At 35.9% G+C, this 19,717-nt stretch overlaps 3 protein-coding genes across 3 annotated transcripts; all 3 read left to right on the forward strand.

Moving 5' to 3' along the window:
- Positions 1–246: 246 nt before the first annotated feature.
- Positions 247–9,000, forward strand: LOC104890685 (intermediate cleaving peptidase 55, mitochondrial). Its single transcript, XM_019248986.2, has 14 exons — positions 247–462; positions 1,048–1,122; positions 1,221–1,484; positions 1,662–1,754; positions 2,070–2,276; positions 3,571–3,674; positions 4,317–4,383; positions 4,458–4,565; positions 5,329–5,421; positions 6,659–6,755; positions 6,905–6,975; positions 7,228–7,283; positions 8,156–8,216; positions 8,671–9,000. The coding sequence occupies exons 1-14, from the start codon at positions 415–417 to the stop codon at positions 8,776–8,778; spliced, it is 1,452 nt and encodes a 483-aa protein (XP_019104531.2). The 5' UTR covers positions 247–414; the 3' UTR covers positions 8,779–9,000.
- Positions 9,001–12,675: 3,675 nt separating this feature from the next.
- LOC125496771 (uncharacterized) lies at positions 12,676–14,025 on the forward strand. The gene is made up of 4 exons (XM_048642334.1): positions 12,676–13,102; positions 13,173–13,620; positions 13,713–13,806; positions 13,888–14,025. Exons 1-4 carry the CDS (start codon positions 12,676–12,678, stop codon positions 14,023–14,025), a joined length of 1,107 nt encoding a protein of 368 aa, XP_048498291.1.
- Positions 14,026–14,253: 228 nt separating this feature from the next.
- Positions 14,254–15,194, forward strand: LOC125496301 (uncharacterized). Its single transcript, XM_057393788.1, has 4 exons — positions 14,254–14,383; positions 14,466–14,572; positions 14,653–14,728; positions 14,824–15,194. Exons 1-4 carry the CDS (start codon positions 14,333–14,335, stop codon positions 14,917–14,919), a joined length of 330 nt encoding a protein of 109 aa, XP_057249771.1. The 5' UTR covers positions 14,254–14,332; the 3' UTR covers positions 14,920–15,194.
- Positions 15,195–19,717: the final 4,523 nt, after the last annotated feature.

A 19,717-nucleotide genomic window follows, 5' to 3' on the forward strand; every position in this document is an offset into this window, starting at 1 on the left:
TATCAAAATAAAGTCAAGTTGGTACCAAAAATAAAATACCAACTTGATTTTAGCTAGTATCTAGTAGGCTGTGTTTTAATATCAACTTTAATTTTTAAAATGTGAGATTAACTTTATCTTTAAATCAATTTTAATTTTCAAAACGTTAAATTATCAACATATTCTTGTTAGTAACCAAAGATAATGTGAAACGTCCCCTTAACTTATGTGATGTGTGCACTGAAAAAAAAATCATTTGAAGAAAGGGAAAAAAAAAAGAATTTCTAAACCCTATAGATTCTTAGGAAGGGTTTTAGAAACGTACATTTCATCACTATAGTTATTACTTAGAAGGAGTAGTTACGAGGTATCTCCAATCAAAACCAATATCCAGTCATCCGACACTCCCGTTTCTCTGCACCATTTCCATGAACGATGCAGTCCCTTGCAAGAAGATTGTTGCAGAGAATAAAGAACGAAAAAGTTTGTAAATTTTTTTTTTTTTCCTTTTTAATCAAAATGCCGAATTAACAGATTTCTCAGTTTCAGTATTGGTTCATTTATAAATTTTCTTTAGTGTCATTTTTTCATTCGATACCATCATACTAATTTCTGGATTAATTTATGTTCCTGCTCTATCGATTCTATTTTATTTCTTAATCCAAATGTCTACTGAAAATTTGCTTGCTAGGAGTATTTTCTGTTCATTCATATTCATTTTAAATTATTTTTGTATTTTTGTTTGGGTGAAAGAGAAGCATGAAATCAAAAATAAATTGGTATTAGTTTGCACCATCTAATTCAGCTGTTTGGAGAACCAGTAACAAAATGCCTATGCAAATTTAATCAGGTTTTTTTGCCTTTTGTAAGGATTTGTTTGTGTTCAATTAATTGCAGCTTACAGCTTTATTTAGAAATGTCAAATTTCTACCTCAGAATTCACGTATTCATTTGGAAAAGATGCAACCTTTAAAGTTGAGAAGTGGGTTGTTATATAATACAGATTAATAAGTTCGTGTATTGCTGCCCCTTTGTTTGAAATATGCTATGGTGTATTTGTTTTTTTAGGAAATCGGATGCCGAACATATTGTTCAACTAAGATCTTTGATGCTGGCCAGCCAACTGCTGCTTCTCATCCTGAGGTATTGCTGGCTTGAGATAAATTATCTTCTTTTGATTCCTGATTGATTTTGTTTAAGGGAATAAAAATCAAATTTTAATTATTTTGTTGTTGTTCTAGTTACTTAAAGAAGGGGAGATGACTCCTGGTTTGACTTGTGATGAATACATCTCGAGACGAAAGAGATTGTTAGAGCTTCTTCCTGAGAAGAGTATTGCCATCATTGCAGCTTCCCCAGTGAAGATGATGACTGATGTCGTGCCTTACCCATATCGGCAAGATGCTGATTATTTGTATATCACGGGCTGTCAGCAACCAGGTGGTATTGCTGTTTTAGGTCATGAAATTGGTTTGTGTATGTTCATGCCGGAGCCAACACTTCATGTATGTACAACAGAACCCAACATGTAGAACATGTAATCTAGTATTATCTGCAACCCCAATCAAAAGATATGGGGAGTGAAGGCTCTAAAAGTTGATTTGCTTTGGTATCATGCTCGTATGTACTTCCACTACATCAGCCCTATTTCCTCACCAAAAAATTATTCAATTTTATCATAGGATGTCTCTTGGGAAGGGAATACAGCTGGGGTAAAGGAGGCACTGGAGATATTTAAGGCTGATCAGGCATTACCTATAAGCAAGCTTCGTCAGGTACTTTTCCAAAAATTATCCTTGGCACTTACCTGAATTGTATTTGTCTCATCACTCTTAGCAGAAATGTTGCTCAAATATTCCTGCCAACCCTCTCCTGAATTGTCTGACTTAAGAGATGTTGGAGGGGGACACTGGGATAGCATTGTTGTTTGTTTGAAACAAATTAAACTAATATGAAATCAAGAGTTATAGACTTTGAAGGTGAATACATGCAGCATAAGAGAAGTTTCAACATTTGTTCCTCATTGTGATAGTTTCTCTTGTGAAAATTTCATGCATTGACGATTTGATCATAAACACTGATGCATGCAGATGCTATCAGGCATTTTAGGAGGATCATCTGAAGTATATCATAATTTCAAGACCGCGACTAGAACCTATGTAGACCTGGAATCCTTTCAAAAAATTTTAAATAATGGCAAAGTGAAAGATCTTTCTGCACATACTCATGAGTTGCGTTGGGTCAAATCACCAGCTGAGATTAAATTGATGAGAGAGGCTGCTTCAATTGCTTGTCAGGTAACCTCACTATTTACTGACATGATTTTTGTACCTATTCAAGGGTGACCTATTCATTTGAAGAGGTGGCACATTTGTATCAATGATGATGATACTTGTGGAAGTACATGAATTCTATTTGGCTTAGCTACCATGTCTTCTTTGGATCATAAGGCTGGCTCCTCTTTCTTAACATTTGAATTGCTTGTATCTTCTGAGAAGCTAGAAAGAAGTTTTGTATTGAGGCTTAGCTTCTCTTACTCATTTTATATAGATATGTATAATTTATTGGAAATTTGTGAGAAACCACCTTTTATAACAACTTTTTTTGTCACAAACCACCTTTATAAATAATTGGGGCACACAACCACCTTTTTGGTTCTCCTTTTTGTTGGAAGCCACCACTTGTTGCGATCCGGTGGTTGACTTCAATTCTCCGGCATTGATCTTCATGTGCAATGCACGCGAGGTCATTAAACCCCACATTTCTTCCTCCTTATTCCTTCTCACTTCTTCATCTCTTCTTCATTTATTAACTCCAACCCCTCCACACCACCACCGCCATCGGTGTCCTTTTTCTCTCCTTCTCCTGGTCCTTTGTTTTTCTTACCCTGCAAATATTGAAGGAAATTATTGCCATTAACAACAATAATGTAGTGACAGAAAATGAGAGGAGAGAGAAAATGAGAGGAGAGAGAGAGAGGGGAACGCAGTAGTAATGATGGTGGAGGGGGTTTTGCAATTTGGTGGAGGCTAGAGGAGTGTGTGCTCGCCTCAATTGATGGAGGAAAGAGGAGAGAAGAACGCAGTAGTGAAGACGGAAGGGTATTGGGTGTTGGCACTTGTTATGTGTTTGCCGGCTTGTTATGTGTTGCATATGGTGGATGCACTTGTGGAGGAGTGGTTGGTGGTGGGGGAGTGCACCGGCAGCAAGGGAGTGGCAGTGGAGGTGTTGGGACACCAAAAATGGAGTGAGGAAGAAGAGATGAAGAAATGGTGCCGAAAATGGGGTCAACGCCGAAGAATTGAAAGTCAACCACCGGGTTCCGGCAAATGGTGACTTCCAACAAAAAAAGAACCAAAAAAAATGGAGTTGTGTGCCCAATTTTTTATATTAAAAGGCGGTTTCTCACAAAAAAATGGTCATAAAAGGTGATTTCTTGAAAAATATACCATAATTTATTCTAAATTGTCGTTGAGTTTGTCTCATAGTTCTTTTAATCCTTCTACAGCCACATTCTCATTTTGTAATAGAAGGATGCGACTTCCTATGTTCAATTACCAAAATCAATTGCCTTTCTGTTTCTATAAATAGGCTCAGTTGCAGACCTTGTTCCACTCGAAGACATATCCACATGAAGGTATGATGGCAGCAAAGGTGGAATACGAGTGCAAAATGAGAGGTGCCCAAAGAATGGCGTAAGCTTTTCTGCCCCCTCTTTGAAATGGTGGCTGGCATTTGGGGTTGGGATTCTCATATTGTCATTTCTAATATGAATAGTTCTGATTTTCCTCCCCTCTCTCCAATAGAAAATAAACAGGAGATTTGAATAAAAAATAAGGTAGAAACAAAGTAATATTTCTTACTTCTTTGAAAAATAGAGAGATAATTCATGATTGAACCTAGACACTGATTATTTTTCCATAAATTTTTTGGACTTAATGCACCAAAAGGAGCATGCACATTTTGTCATTTCCTAAGGGATATAATTTACCCTAATCAATCAACTATGTCCAGAAAAGATACTTAAAGCCGAATAAATTAATACCTTGAGTGAAGTTGTATCATGTATGTCTTATGGTTTATTTCAATATGTGGGATAATACGAAGGTTTTGTATGTATGTGTCTAAAAAGTCTCCTAGCTAATACCTGGAGTAGCTATTTATGTTATCATGGAATTTGTGCAACCAGAAAGATGTACACAGTTTCATATAAATACTATGAAAGAGGTTGGTGGCTGATAAACCCCAATTCTTACATTTAAATGCATAAAATTTTGGCCATAAGTTGTGCACTGAAAGATTATTGGGAGTGACACATCTTTGTTTACTGTCACTAGATTCAACCCTGTGGTGGGTGGTGGTCCTAACGGAAGTGTGATACATTATTCTCGAAATGATCGTAAAGTGAGTTCATCTTGTCAATAGTCCTTTTGTTATCAAAAATTTGTGCATTCTGTGAAACAATATAATTTTTGCAGGTTAATGATGGGGAGCTTGTTCTGATGGATATTGGATGTGAGTTTCATGGCTATGTTAGTGATATGACTCGTACATGGCCCCCCTCTGGTAGATTTTCACCCGCTCACGTATGTAAGCTGTTTCACCTTGATATCTCAGAAGCTTTGTTTTTGAATGTCTTCTACATCCCATTCATAAGCAACCAGTTTGGATCCTAGCCCCTATCATATTGAAATAGGCATTAAGCAAAGATATGTTATGATGATGGCTTCTCATTTCCTAATTTTTGGTTTATCATTGTGCTTCAGAACATGATATTTTACTTTAGGCCCTCCTTTTATGTATGAGTTACATCCCCTTGCCCCTTTGCACTATGTCAGAGAAACTTAGATCCTTACACCTTTTGTCTTTTTAGTACTTGTATATCTGTTACGAACGAAAAATAAAAGGTTTTTTTTCGTGCTTCTTCGGAGATTGGATGACACTTGGCCACTAGGTACTTGTAAACACAGACTAGAAGGGGAACTGATTTTACAGAAAGACAATATAAAAGAATGTATATATATTTTTCCTGTAAAAACCGTGCAGTGTTTGACTCCTTTACTTGTGCATTTTTTCCATTAACTGTAACATCAGGGTGATCGACTCTCTAATGTTTGTCTCTTGAAAGGTTTTTTTATAATATATTTACCAGTAGTTACTAATTTACTATTTGTCCTCTACATCTTGCTAGGTGTGCATCCTTCTGCTCATCTTTTCTTATTTGCCTTGTTTCTGGTATCACCATGGTAGCTTTACTTGCATAAGTCTTTAGGTAACTCTAGTATCAAAATGTTTTCTCAAATGCATTGCTGTAATCTAAAATGGTGCTCTCTCCTTGCATAATAGCAGGTTGACCTTTATGATCTTATTTTGGAGACAAACAAAGAATGTATTAAGCTCTGCAAACCTGGCATAAGCATACGTCAAATACATGAGCAATCGGTATGATGCCTTGTGATGTTCATTACTCTATTTGCCTGCCTTGCTAAGATAAAAAGTGTGCATTAGTAATCTTGGCATTCTTGGCTATGATTTTTGGTGTAATATACTCACAACTCACTAGCAAGGACAACACTAATATCAGAGCATCTCCAATAGTAAGCTAAATACCTATCTAGCTTGCCATGCCACATTAGTTCTCCAAGCTACAACACTTTCAAGTTACATCCTTCTCCAATGGTTAGCTATTTAGCTTGAACACAATATTCAAATAAACACATAGAAATGAAGGTTGTCAATTTCAGCAAGTATACCCGCAGAAGATTACTAAGAAACACCTCCAAGCAAGCAATTCTATGTCTACACATATTTGTTTTACTTGAGAGTTCTGCTCCACGAATGGCACAAGAGAGCGTCAGTTTGTTCTCACCTTTTTTGCCAAGCTATACAGCTTTGTTGAGCAACTTTACTTTGTCAAGCTAACTACAATTTCCCCCCCAATGGTTGAGCTAGTAGCGTAAGTTTTAACAATTGCAAGCAAATCCTCCAACTCAACCATTTGAGATGCTCTTAACCTCTTTCCGGAAGGTAATATTCATTTTACATTATTATCTGTTTGGTAATTTTTTTTTACGACAACTTATCAAATATCTTGGCCCAAGATTGCTCCATCTTAGCAGTTCAAGTGCACATGTGGAGCAATTATGAACAAGATTGTTTTGTTGCCCTGCCTGGCTGCCTTACACCCATGCTTTTTATCATGTTCCTTTGAGAGTCTGAGACATCAGCAATAATTATATTTCTCTACTCTGTGTTCATTCACATGGTTATCAAGTAAAATTTAAAAACCGTAGCCTCACACTTTCAAATTAGAGTTTCGGTTTTTGTGTTGGGGTGCTGAAAACTAATTGTCCACTTTTCTCCAAAAGAAACATATTACAGAGTTCTGTCTTGCTAAATATTTTCTTTTTGGAAATGCTTCTTCAAATCCACCCCAATAAGATGTGGTAAAATATTTCCAAAAGAAAGGAGCATTTTTTTGCAGAAATACTTTCATGTTTCAATTTTTAAGAATTCATTTCAGAACTACCTTCTGCACATGTAAGGGCCAATTATATACCAATTTATTGACAAGTATTCACTTATCTCTTTGATCACTTCTCAAGTAGAATAGTATGATTGTAAGCTTTAACACTGGTTTGGTGTATATTAAAAATTTCTGTGCTCAATGTAATTGTAGGTTCAGAAGCTCTGCAAAGGACTCACAGAGATCGGAGTACTGAAAGATAGGGCAAGCAGTTACCGAACATACCATCAGCTAAATCCAACTAATATAGGTATTTTTCTTTTATTAGATGTAGTTAATTGTGAATCATGCAAACGGCTTGGGCCTCTTGGAAGATAGATTATTGGATTAGCAAGTGTTACCATGTATCCACATGTGAACTCTCAATCTGAATTCTTATCACTTGCTTCTGATGTGCAGGTCACTATCTAGGGATGGATGTTCATGATTGCTCTACAATCAGCACTGATCGCCCTCTGCAGTCAGGGGCTGTATGTTGTCACTTTCTTTCTCCCCGTTGACTTCTTTTCTTTGTTTTTTCTTTACCCCGAGGATTTCACTAGAAAGAAACTTGTTCAGTGCCTTAGTTCAAAGATTTTTGTCACTATCATGTTTCTAAATATGTTTGAATGGCACATTTTGTCCTTGTATTATGAGATGGGGATTGAGTTTGTTGAATGAGAGTGCACTGGAGTACTCTTGGTTTTGTTTCACGACATCTTACAGATAATTATTCTCCCCAGGTGATAACAATTGAGCCAGGTGTATATATACCATCCTCCTTCAATGTTCCAGAAAGGTAAGCCCTCCATACCTATCTACTTATCCAACTTTTCTTATTCCATACTACTACCTTTGTGATTTTTAGATGCAACACTTGATTATCCACTCACAAAAAGGCAAATTTTGCATCTAAAATACAACACAGAAAGTATCTACGAAGCTAATTTAGCAGTGTTCTATCATTTGCCAATTTAAAATAACATTAACGTAATATTATTACTTTAGTTCTGAAAACGTAGTATATACAAAGACTGAAGTAAGAGAAAATCTATTATAGTGGTCCAATATAGGCTTCTCTTCTTATAGATGCAATATGCTTCATGAATACCTACTATATACTCAAAAGGCATTGCCTTCCATGGAACTCCTACTTTGGCAATGACATGTCACTTGAGATGCTGACATGTCGGAGCAGTAGTAGTTTTGCTTGTGAGTCTAAGTCCTTGTTTTTTTCTCTAATTTCCTTGTTCTCTTGTTATTTGTGTATCGGTGATATTTGCTTGCTAAGGTGTTTGAGTACTCCTCTGCTGAGTTGCAGTTTATATCAAAAAAGTTAATTGGAAATCTAAGATGGAGAAATGTAAGACAATTTTTAAGAACAATTAGTCGACTTGATGGTGCCTTGTAAGGGTGCTATGTTCAATTTCACTCAAAAGCCTTGGGGAAATGTTTTCAACAGTCAACTTAAAAGAGACGAGAAATTGAGCTTCTCAAAGTTCTGTTTAAGTCATCACTTCAGCTGTATGAATCTTGATCTTCATGGAAATTGGCAGTGTTCTCAATGACCGGAATTTTCCAAAAGCTATTCTTGTTCATGACTGAACTTGTGTCCTCATGCATATGTTCCCGTCAAGGCCTGTATTGACTAACTAATTTTATATTTTGCAGGTATCGAGGTGTTGGGATAAGGATTGAAGATGAAGTTCTTATAACAGACAGTGGTTATGAGGTGAATCACAATAGTCTGTCATTCAACTTTAATGCGTAGAAATAGGTCGACTGCTAAGTGTCATTAGAACTATTTCCCTCCTAGGTAAGAACACAAATTTTAGGAAACAAATAAGATGAACTACAGAATATGATGTGCATAACATATCAAGCTTTTCAAGTCTGAACTTAAAAATTGATATGCAGTTAGATAATTATACGAGGAAATGGACTTGTGATCTACAGCCTCACTAATAGCTTGTGACTACTAGGGTAAAGATTGCGTACATGTGAACCTCCGTAGACCATGCCTCAGGCAGGATTAAATTTATTTGTTGGTTCTTGTTGTGACTTTCTATCTATACATCGACCATGTTCTGCTGTGGATTCATACTGTGCAGTAGGATGCCATCAGATTGAACTTCAGCTTTAAGCATCCTTTATTTTGCTAAAGCATCTTGTGGTCCTGGATACAGGTCCTCACTGGGTCAATGCCTAAAGAAAGAAATCACTTCGAGTCCTTGCTAAATGACTACTTCTCACCAACAGAATCAGACTGCTCAAGAACTGCAGCATCAAGTTAGAGTGACGAAGGCCTCAATTTCAATAGATTTATTTTTCAAAATATAAGTAAGTATTGGTGACTCTTATTGATGAAAACACATTACGAATACACTTCGGAATTGGGTTCGGATTTTTCGTATGTCGTGTAATAATGTTAAACTTGGCTTGTGAAGCTCTAAACGTAGATGGTCCATGTGAAATTGAAATGTACTAATCAAATTTTGTAATAATTCTTTTGAGCTACATTATTTCGTTGCATTTGATTACTTGAGCAAAGGTGGGTATTCCACGATGCTAACTCAGGTTGAGATTCGATTTTTATCTCACCTTGTATATTGCTCATAAACCAACTCTAGGTTGCATAGAGACGGATACGGGAATGAGTACTGATTTGAGTATGGGGACGGAAAACGACAAGATTTTGAAACTTTAGAGGATATATATCGTATCAGGCATGAATATGGGTACGAGTATGTGACCTAAAAGAAGTGCCCGTGTTACATAGAACCAACTCATAAATGATTCAGTTAGAATCCATGACTATTTGCAAGACTTTCTCAGTTGAAGCCTTTAAGATCTGAAAAAGAGCAAAGCCTTGGATGAAGATCACAATGATGTATAGTACACTTACACCATCTTACTTTTCTGTATCTGGATTCTCATTTCTCTGTGCTGCTAAGTAAATGTGAGGTGACAGCATGGTTGGATGGTCCTCACTCTTGTTTTCTGGCCAATCTTTTCATAAATATCCAACTAGTTAATGCTCTGTCACTCTATCTTCCTTTAGAATGCCTACTAAGTCTAGGTTAGTTTACTAGACTAATAGGTGGGCAAGGGAAAAAACTCGGTTAACCTACCGGGTAGACTATCCACCCCAATACCCCATAATATAAGGTTGTGGTAATTATGATAGTGGAATCCAACTAGACTTAGGTACTAATATTTTAATTATCTAATAGTAGCGGGTAGTCTATCCGGTGGGTAGATGTAGCAATGTCTGTGGGCAAGTATTGTTCAATTAAGTTAGGGGTTTATTATTGATATCCAACGTGCTAATCGTATAGACGGGTGTAATTTTACCTCATCTCACATTACATGCTCTGATGCTCTATTTATTATGGTTGGAGAAGTAAATTTTTTTTTTTTTGAATTAGAGTTGTCATATTCTTTATTTGTTAAATAGACTACTCTACCTTTTTTTTATTTTCAATGATTTTTTTTTGAGGGATATTTTCAAAGAAATTTGACTACTACTTTGTTTAAGTTCACCTTCATTAGAATTAGTTAATCCGATGAAATTATTATATACAAAATATATATTTAGAACTTGTTCTTCTTAATACCACAAATTCACTACAAATTACTCGTAAGAGATTAAAAAAAGATCAAAATTTTAAAGCTTGATCCAAGAATAAACTTGGCCAAAACATAGGGGAACAATTGTATTTATTAATTTTGCAATAACCTACCACTTTGGGCTTCTCAATCAATTCTCAACAGTTTCTATTTATGCAACGCGGAAAGACATTAATTACTTGTTCTTAATGAGAAATGATAAACATCTAATTGCTAGATGTTTATAAACATCTAGCAAGGACACGCTGGTCTTTTCACAAAAAAAGGTAAGGGCTTGGAAGTCTTTTCCTTGGGAGGGGTAACGGACGTTTTGTTTTCCCATTCCCGGATGATTCCTGCCTTTTCCCTTGTAATAAAATATTATATGTTGTTAAGTACAGTTGTAAGTACTTATGACAGGACAATACAAGACAATAATGAGAGAGGAAAGAAAGAGAAAAATCCCGAAAATCGATACAATCTGAATATATTTCCGAAATTTGAAAGGGTGAGGAATTATAAACAAAATATAATTATTAAGGGAGGATTTAATGAGGAGTTAACAATTTGGGCGTTGAAGAAATAGAAATTGAAAGGTTGAAGACAATACAGGCGAAAGAAAGAGAAGGTCAGCTATGGTCCGAGGTAAGTGATTAGCATATATGTAAATATAAGACTAATTGATGGAATAATGTTATTTTTTGTTAAATTATAATAAAGGAAACCGAAGATGCTTGATTTTGGTGGTATTTATTTGAATTGCATGTTGAATATATAGCATGTGATAATTTTTTAGCATATGCGTAATTTTCTTTGTTTTCCATGTGAAAATGGTGTGATGACAATGTAGGAGGAAAGGGTAAGTGTCGTAGAAAGCAACGCGGTGTGGCAGAGTATGAGGAGGTATGCTTTAATTAAATTGCACCACTTATGAAGATTGAGATGTGTTTGTTCCCATAATTCGAAGATTAGACAGTAATTTTGTGAATGAATGATAATGTTTTTAAAAAATGGTTAAATATAGGAAGATGAACGTAGTACTGCGAAAACTGGAGGCACAAGGAAACCTGTTGACGCTGAAATATATAAGGTGGGTATTACTGATGGTTGTAAATATTTAGTGAAGTAAGGATGGTTGAGTGATGGACTTGCAATTTAAACTGATCTTTTAGGTAAATGATTTAAGTGTTGGTGGAAGGTTGAAGGATAGCGGCGAAGTAATTGCGAGACGTTCGGAGCTGTATAAACGGGTATCATGCTTAAAATAAAATCTCACATGCTAAATTTGAATTGTTACATGTTTGTTGTGTTAGTTTTAAAATAATGAATAAATGACAGGAAGTAAATATAAACTGTCGAGTGGAGACCTTTGGACAAATTGTGAAGCAGTTTGATGAAAGAAAAAAGCGACTTGTTTGTGAGAGGGTTTGGTGGATTGCTTCACTTTGTAGATAAAGGGTTGCCAAGGAATTTATGCTATTGGTTGTGCAGATGGTGGATGTTAAGAGGAGGAGAATGGTTTTGAATGATGGCTTAGAATTCCCGCTATCGAAGATCCAAGTGCATTGGGTTCTAGGTCTGCCAATTGGTCCTAGAGGTGTACCAGTAGTGTGTGAAAATGAGGAAATGGAAAGTGAAGTGGGAAGGTTGTGTGACGCGTTTGTAACACGGTGCCCCTCCGGTCCTAGAGGAGTTGAACGTAAGACAATAATGGAACTTGTGGAGGGACCAGTAGGTGATGAGGGTGATTTCAAGAAAGCCTTTATGATGTTGGCAGTTAATGATTTGTTGGCTCCGACTAGCTGTCATAGAATGTCTGTGCATATGCTTCCCGTTGTAGCCATAGCGGAAAGGGCGAAAGAATATGATTGGTGTAGCTTTGTTTTGGATCACCTAATGCAATGTGTGGGTAACTTTGCGAAGAGGTTCTATACTGATGGTTTCGCAAAGTGTTGCGGAGGATGCACAATATTCTTGGCGGTTAGTTAATTTAGTTATGGTTCATTTTGTATATGGTTCATTTTCTGTGGTGGTTGTTGAATGTATTGTCTTATGGTATTGTACAGGTTTTTTACTTGGACCGGTTGAAGAGGAACCCTGTGTTATGGGGAGTTTTTCCAAGAATGCAGGCTTGGAGCAAGGAAGACATAAACCTTACGAAGAGAGAGGACATGAAAGTTTCTCGTGATTACGGTCGGCTTGGGGTAAGTGTTGTTCTGTTCAGATATAGTATATAAGTGGAATATAAGATAACTGAATGACATATTTAAATGTGTTGAAGTGTTTAGATGTTGCATATGGTGAACCTCATCCATTCGAAGCACGAGATAAAATGCCTAGTGAATCATCTGTAGTCGAGGTGAGGAAGTTGTATATATTTGAAACATGTAAATATATGGTAATCATAGCAATTTGATTGAGCTAATTGAATTGAACAGGTGAACTACAATGGTGGCAATAAAAAGAGGAAGAGGAAAGGGATGTTAAATGGGAGACGAAAAGGATATTGTAAATATACTCCATATGAGTATAAGCTGAGGAAGGAAGTTCAAGATGCATTAGATGGTTTGGGAGAACAGGAAATGGAGGCAGAAGATGAAAGGGAAATGGAGGCAGAAGATGTGGAAGAAAGGGAGTATGAAGATGAAAGGGAAAGGGAGGCAGAAGATGAAAGGGAAATGGAGGCAGAAGATCAAAGGGCTGAAGAGTTTGGAAGAGAGGGAGAACATGAAAGGGAGGCAGAAAATGAGAGGGTGGGAGAAGAAAGGGCTGAAGGGGAGTTTGGAGGAGAGGGAGAACATGAAAAAGAGAGGGAGGCAGAAGAAGAGAGGGAGGCAGAAAATGAGAGGGATGATGAAAGGGATGCAGAACAAGAAAGGGAGACAACAACAGCAGAAGGCAAGAATAGAGAGGCTGAAGCAACAGCAGATGCAACGGCAAAATGTGATTCGATGGAAAATGATAACGTGGAGGGGAACGTTAATGGATATGAGCACTTGTTGAATTCAGGTGAGAAATGATTTATTTTTCACTACTTAAAGTAATTTTGGTAAATAAAATCTGAAAAAATATGATGTAGATTTCTTATCAGATCTAAACGATAAGGAGATTAGTGGGTGTCGTACGGGAGAGGGGTCAAAGTACAATTGGCTTGACATGAACATGGAAAGTGATGAAGGGGAGTTTGGTAGAGTTGTGGAGATAGTTGTAGTAGACAGCATGGAGAGTGGTCTGAATGTGGATGAAATACCATTGCTGTCTCCAGCACTAGAAGGACAGGAAGAGGAACAATCAGGGGAAGAAATACCATTGCTGTCTCCACCAGTAGATGGACAACAAGAAAGACAAAGTTGTCTGTTGTCTGTTCTGCAGCATGAACAAGTAGAGGAACAGGAAGAGGAGCAACCGCGAAGCCGCAGACAAAGAAAGACAAAGTTGTCTGTTGTTCTTAGTGAGGATTACGACCAGACGTGGCGCCGTAGGTCCTTAAACAAGGACAAACTGTTTGAGTTAATGCTGAAATGCAAGTAAGTGTTTTGAAAGTTTCACTTAAATTCATATATTAGTTTAATTGATATTTATTTGTAAAAGTAACATACAATGTGATGAAAAATGTCAGGGAAAATCCAGTAATAATAAAATGTGATGGACACACTGCAAGATTGAGTAGTTGCAAAAGTGTTGCACAAGCGCGTGGCCGAGTGGACGATAATGTAAGTGAGTGACATGAAACTAACTTTAATGTCTTTATATTGTGGCGTTTACTATAATGTTAGTTGTTGTTCATTTCACAGTATGTTCGTGTAGTAGCTTGTCTATATTCGAAAGTGTGGAGGAAACGATTTGGGAATAGAAGTTGTAGATTGATGATGGATCCTACCTTTGCGGTTAGCAGTAAGATATCTGTAAATTGGAAGTGTGTGCCTTGGTGATGTTAATCTAATATAGTTTGCTATATTTGTAGATAAGGGTGATGCAGGTTGTAGGAGAAAGTTGGGAAAGTGTTGATCGGATCAATATCATATATAAAGTATTGGGGAGTTTCGTCGTATGAGAGGATTAATGTGGTATGTTGAAAGTGTTGTTATGTATGGTTTATTGTTGTTCTGGTTGTTGTCGGATTGTAATTGATAGATGTTTTGGCATTAATGTCAGGTGTTCGTACCAGTTTTAGAGGCCGATCATTGGTGGTGTGCGGCATTCTCCATTAATAGAGAGGAGGTTCTTGTCATAGACTCTATGGAGACTAATGCAGCTGCTGATGTTCACCACTTAACCCTCATCAAGTTGGTAAGTAAGGATCCCCTTCCATTTCAAATAGGTTATAAACTGATAATATTTTTAACGCAAGTTATGATCTCTTTAAAATCAGTGTTATGCCATGGACCGGTTCTTCGGTAGTGTGGACAGTCGGTGGGAGGCGGGGCAAATACTGACGTGGCCCAGGAGTTCAATGCACATGAATCAACAGCCAGACACGTAAGTTTATGTCGTCAAATAAATTTGTAATATGTTTGGTTACATTGAGTTTGGTTACATTGAGTGATCGTTATGTTTAGGCGAAGCTGTGGTGTGTTAATGTTGATTTCTATAAAGATGAACGCTGATCGATTTGTTGAAACGATGCAGCAAATGGTAATATTTTTGGATTATATTTAAGTCAAAATGGTTTAAGTATACAGCATGATACCGTTTATACAGCGTTATGTGGACTGACAAAGTAAGTGCAGGGAAACATGGTGGAGGAGCGAAAATGGTTGCTGAGCGAGGACGTTATGTGTGATTTCAACGAGGCAAGGGATAGTGTGAAAGATATGTTGAAGTGATGTTGAAAGATAGTTAACACTTAAATTTAGGTAGCTAATGCAAGCTTGCATCTGACTGGTAATTTTTTGTTTCATATCAACATGTGTATAATGGGAAATGGGTATATGCGTATATGGGTACAAGCTTTTGACATATCTCATATGGAACTTGTGGTTCCTCTTTTTTGTGGGTATATGGAACATGTGGTATGTAATTCTTATTAACTGTGAAAGCCCATACAATGCATATTATATGGGAGAGATTTTGCATACCATATAATGTGGTATATATTTCATAATTGAACACCCAATACATATTACATATTGTTATACCATATATTGTGGTATATAATTCATACTTTAAAACCCCACATACACTAGTACATATTGATAATTGAAACTTGAAAACCAAAATGTTTAGCTCCTACTTCTTAAGATTATAACATTTAAGATATTAAGATATTATAATGTTCGGATAGATATTATAATTTAGATCGGTCTTTAAATGTTAAGATAGTTAACGGAGATTATTTGTATTCACTTTGCGACTGGCCATAAATGACTGCCCCGTCATAAATGTTTGATTCACCAATCCGCGTTTCTTTGTAGCACGTCTGTATCTAGCCACAACGTCACTCTTTCCTCAGGCACCCCTTGTGATGCTGCCCATTCGTCGTAAACGTCTTGGACAAGGTTGTCTTTAGGCATGCGAAACCTTTCTACAATTGGACATGTACGGAGATCTTGAATTGTGAAAGTAGTCCACATCATTTTGTTGTCTTCAGTTGGGACATGTACGGAGATCCCAATATAGTATCCTGTTCAAATGTTATTATACATTATACATAAATTACATTTTCAATATCTAAATAACCCTCAGTAATTAATAATTCATATCATAAACCTTTTTATACCTTCTTATATGCGAGGACGATATCTCCGGAGTTCAATTTATATGTGAAGGGCGTTGCATCGGCTTGTAATAGTCGTTCATGGTACACCAACCAAATTCACGTGGTGGTATCCCTGCCCTTTGTGCATAATCTTCGTAAACATCCTTAAATGGTTTGTGGACAGAAACATTATACTCAGTTCCTTCATCGTCTAGATCGGCCCCTTCACCATGAACATGCATTTCATGGTGATTGGAACCCCGTGGTGCACTGAACTGCCACTGTGGATAGACTGCACAGTCCATCTGATGAAACGGATGAAACTGACATGGATGAGGAGGAGCTGTTTATGGTATTTGTGTTTATGTGAATGCATTTTTTAGTTTATTTAAACCCGGTTTTATAGCCAATGAAAAGTTCAATAAATGCCAACATACCGAGGTTGGTGAGAACTAATAACGCCAAATAAAGTGAATGAAATAAAATTGCAACACACAAGTACAGAAAAGTACAATCTCATACAACATTAAACGCATATTATTTCAGGTACAGGACAATGGTGAATACAATCCAAGAAAGGAAGAAAGCAAAATTCGAAGCCTTTTCAGATCTACTTGTTCTTAGTAATTGAATTCTAAGCTCCGCAATTTCGCTTTGCAACAAAACATTGGACTCCAAACATCAGAATTCTTCTTCTCCAACTTCAAAACCCTCTTTTGTAACGTTCGCTTTTCTTCTTCCATGGTGATGATGGTTGTTTCGAGTTCACTTATTATTTCGCGCATATCATCCACCCATTGGAAAAATCCGCAGGCACGTTCATCCTAAAAAAAACAAAAAAAAAAAACTAAGTTAATTAACATTTATGAGAGCAAACCAAAAAGAAAAGGATATTATACCGGCCAAAGTGAGCATCCATAAAATTTTCTCCCCGCATTCCGACCGGTTTTTGTGGTCACCCGTACAACGGCGTCCAAATCGTGGTAACATTTCACGCATCCCTTTGAGCCCTTTGAGTTGGAAGACGACCCCTTGCTCTCCATAGTTCTCTCTAATTTATGCGATACATGGAGAAAAATGGAGAAAATTTAAAGGTCTATGTTTAGTACTTCGATGAAGTAGTACCTGAACACTAGTATTAGAAACCTAAACAAAAAGTCTTTGTAAAATAACAATAGTAAGTTGTGCAGAAACAGAACTACTGTCAAATATAACAACATTTTTATACTTTTTATACTAAAGAACAACAGTAAGTTGAGACACTATAATATGTTTTGAAGTGAAGAACAGTAGATAAATAAAGGTAAACACTATTTATTTTCAACAAAACAAGAGTATATAAATGTAGAAACAGTAGTAAACACGAGTATTTATAAACATTTTCTGACGTTGAATATTTTGAATACAAATAATAAATTATCTTGAACGAACACATCAACAAACATAAGTAAACAACGTTTATATTTTATGAAACAGATTACTGTCAGAAGAAACAGTTGTAGTTAAAAGTTAATATGTGAAGAGCACATTATAAATTTATTTGAGTGAACAGTTGCACCACTTTAAACCTAAATAGGCACAACTTCATTATGAAGAGGCACTATAATATGTTTTGAAGTGAAGAACAGTAGATAAATATAGGTAAACATATTTATTTTCAACAAAACAAGAGTATATAAATGTAGAAACAGTAATGAACACGAGTATTTATAAACATTTTCTTACGTTGAATATTTTGAATACAAATATAAATTATCTTGAACGAACACATCAACAAACATAAGTAAAACGTTTATATTTTATGAAACACGATTACTGTCAGAAGAAACAGTTGTAGTTAAAAGTTAATATGTGAAGAGGCACATTATAAATTTATTTGAGTGAACAGTTGCACCACTTTAAACCTACATAGGCACAACTTCATTATGAAGAGGCACATTGTTATTTTAGTGAACATTTGCACCCGTTACCATTGTAGAGACACAAATGAAGAGACACGTTTATGTTGTCTATAAATAAGGCAAGTTTACCATTACTTATTCATAATTGACATATAGAAGAACAAATATAAGAGAACAAAGAAGATAGAAAGTTGGAGCGACAAAACGAACAAGATATAAACATGGATGGCGAAAACAAACAAGAAACAAATATGGATGGAGTGAATGAACAAGAAATTAATGTTGTGGACAATAATGAAAATGTACATGTCCATAATGAGAATGTCCCTAATGAGAATGTCCCTAACCCTCGCCATCCTTTGCTTTCAATTGAACACGTCATGAGACATGCCATTTTTGAAAGGTGTTCGGATGATGACAGGGCCGCACTTCGTGGCACATGCAGGCTATGGAGGCTATTCAATGATGAATGGCTTGAAGAATCTAACTGGATGAAGAATTGCATGAGGAGGAGAGCGGAGATTGCACGGGACATTGTTTTTTTTAATGCCATTTCTCTATACAACACATCTCAACTGACTGGGCAGACTTCCTTGACGGGTTTCCTCTCCTCTTTGGGAAGAAATGTTTCCTAAATCTAACGAGGGAACAAGCAAGAGGAAGTGTAACGATTTCGAAGAGGGCACTAGTAAGAAGAAGAAATGTACCCATTCCGATGAGGGAACGAGCAACAAGAGGGAGGCAACCGATTCGGACGATGAGGGAAGGAACAAGAAGAACAAAAAGAAGTGCGTGTAAAATACTATAGATTATTCAATGAATATAATAGGATATAATTTCAACTTACATAAGTTTCATAAGTTTGTTATGTGTGACAAGTTTGTTAAGTTTCAAAAGTTTGTTTAGTTAGTTGGTAATTTCAATATAACTTGTGTGTATGTAATGCTATATTGTATTCGTAAGTTACATATGTGTTTATAAAATATAAAATTGTGTTTGTAATATACAATATTGTATTCGTACATCAATATGTTGCGTTTGTAAAACATTCCTCATAACAAACTAATTATGAACTAATATAAATTTGTGTTAATAGATTTAGAACTCTCGTTATATAAAATTTATTTCGAATTATATAATTTCTAATCATGGATTATGAACGTCTTGTCGCCATTATGAAAACAGTATTTGGAATTAAATGATAACTATTCTTGGATATTAAACTTGTGTTCGGTGTTTTGAAAATTGTGTTTCTAACTAAATTATTTCCTGTCCATGTCTATTAGAAGGGTGATGTTTCGAATAAAATAATTTGTATTCAAAGATTTAAAACTTGTGTTCCTCAATATATAATTTGTGTCTGGACGAATTTCAATTGTATTTGTGGAATTACAACTTCTGTTCCTCATTATACACAATATGTTTCGAATTATATATCATGGATGTTCTAACGTCTGGTCGCCATTATAAAAATACTTTTTCAAATTTAATGATTACTATTATAAAAATAATTTTAAAAATTGTGTTTGGTATTAAAGTTTCGATTTAAGTAATTTGTATTCCCATTTTCAACATCTGTTCGTCATTTATAAATAGTGTTTGTAAGTAATTAAATTGTATTATTTATATTAGAACTTGTGTTTGTTAGTATAGAAATAATGTTTGTAAGAATAACAATTTTATTCTTTCAATTACAACTTGTGTCATTCTACATATGTTTGTGTAAAATTTGTATTATTAAATGAAAACTGAACGGTAGTTGTATAAGTTATTACTAGTACTATAAACATAAACAAAATCCTAAAACTCCCTAAAACTCCCTAAAACTCCCTAAAACTCCCTAAAACTCAATCCTATCAACTTCTCCCATGGAAGAACATGCAAACCTTTCCCCGACGATGGAACCACCAACAGGGTGGTCCTTCACTGAATCACCTTCAAACTCCACCATATATGGCATCCCTCCACCCATTAGAAAGCCAGAATTAGATTTCAACAAATGTGTTTATTGGAGGGACCACTCCT

Source organism: Beta vulgaris, chromosome 4, assembly GCF_026745355.1.
Source record: "Beta vulgaris subsp. vulgaris cultivar EL10 chromosome 4, EL10.2, whole genome shotgun sequence".
Lineage (NCBI taxonomy): Eukaryota > Viridiplantae > Streptophyta > Magnoliopsida > Caryophyllales > Amaranthaceae > Beta > Beta vulgaris.

Coding starts and splice junctions, on each gene's coding strand:
- LOC104890685 (XM_019248986.2), top strand. CDS start 415: ATGCAGTCCCTTGCAAGAAGATTGTTGCAGAGAATAAAGAACGAAAAA. Junction 3,675..4,316: donor AGAGGTGCCCAAAGAATGGC/GTAAGCTTTTCT, acceptor TACTGTCACTAG/ATTCAACCCTGTGGTGGGTG. Junction 8,217..8,670: donor TAACAGACAGTGGTTATGAG/GTGAATCACAAT, acceptor TCCTGGATACAG/GTCCTCACTGGGTCAATGCC.
- LOC125496771 (XM_048642334.1), top strand. CDS start 12,676: ATGGAGGCAGAAGATGAAAGGGAAATGGAGGCAGAAGATGTGGAAGAA. Junction 13,103..13,172: donor TGAGCACTTGTTGAATTCAG/GTGAGAAATGAT, acceptor AATATGATGTAG/ATTTCTTATCAGATCTAAAC. Junction 13,807..13,887: donor GTGGCCGAGTGGACGATAAT/GTAAGTGAGTGA, acceptor TTCATTTCACAG/TATGTTCGTGTAGTAGCTTG.
- LOC125496301 (XM_057393788.1), top strand. CDS start 14,333: ATGGAGACTAATGCAGCTGCTGATGTTCACCACTTAACCCTCATCAAG. Junction 14,384..14,465: donor ACTTAACCCTCATCAAGTTG/GTAAGTAAGGAT, acceptor CTTTAAAATCAG/TGTTATGCCATGGACCGGTT. Junction 14,729..14,823: donor TTGAAACGATGCAGCAAATG/GTAATATTTTTG, acceptor AAGTAAGTGCAG/GGAAACATGGTGGAGGAGCG.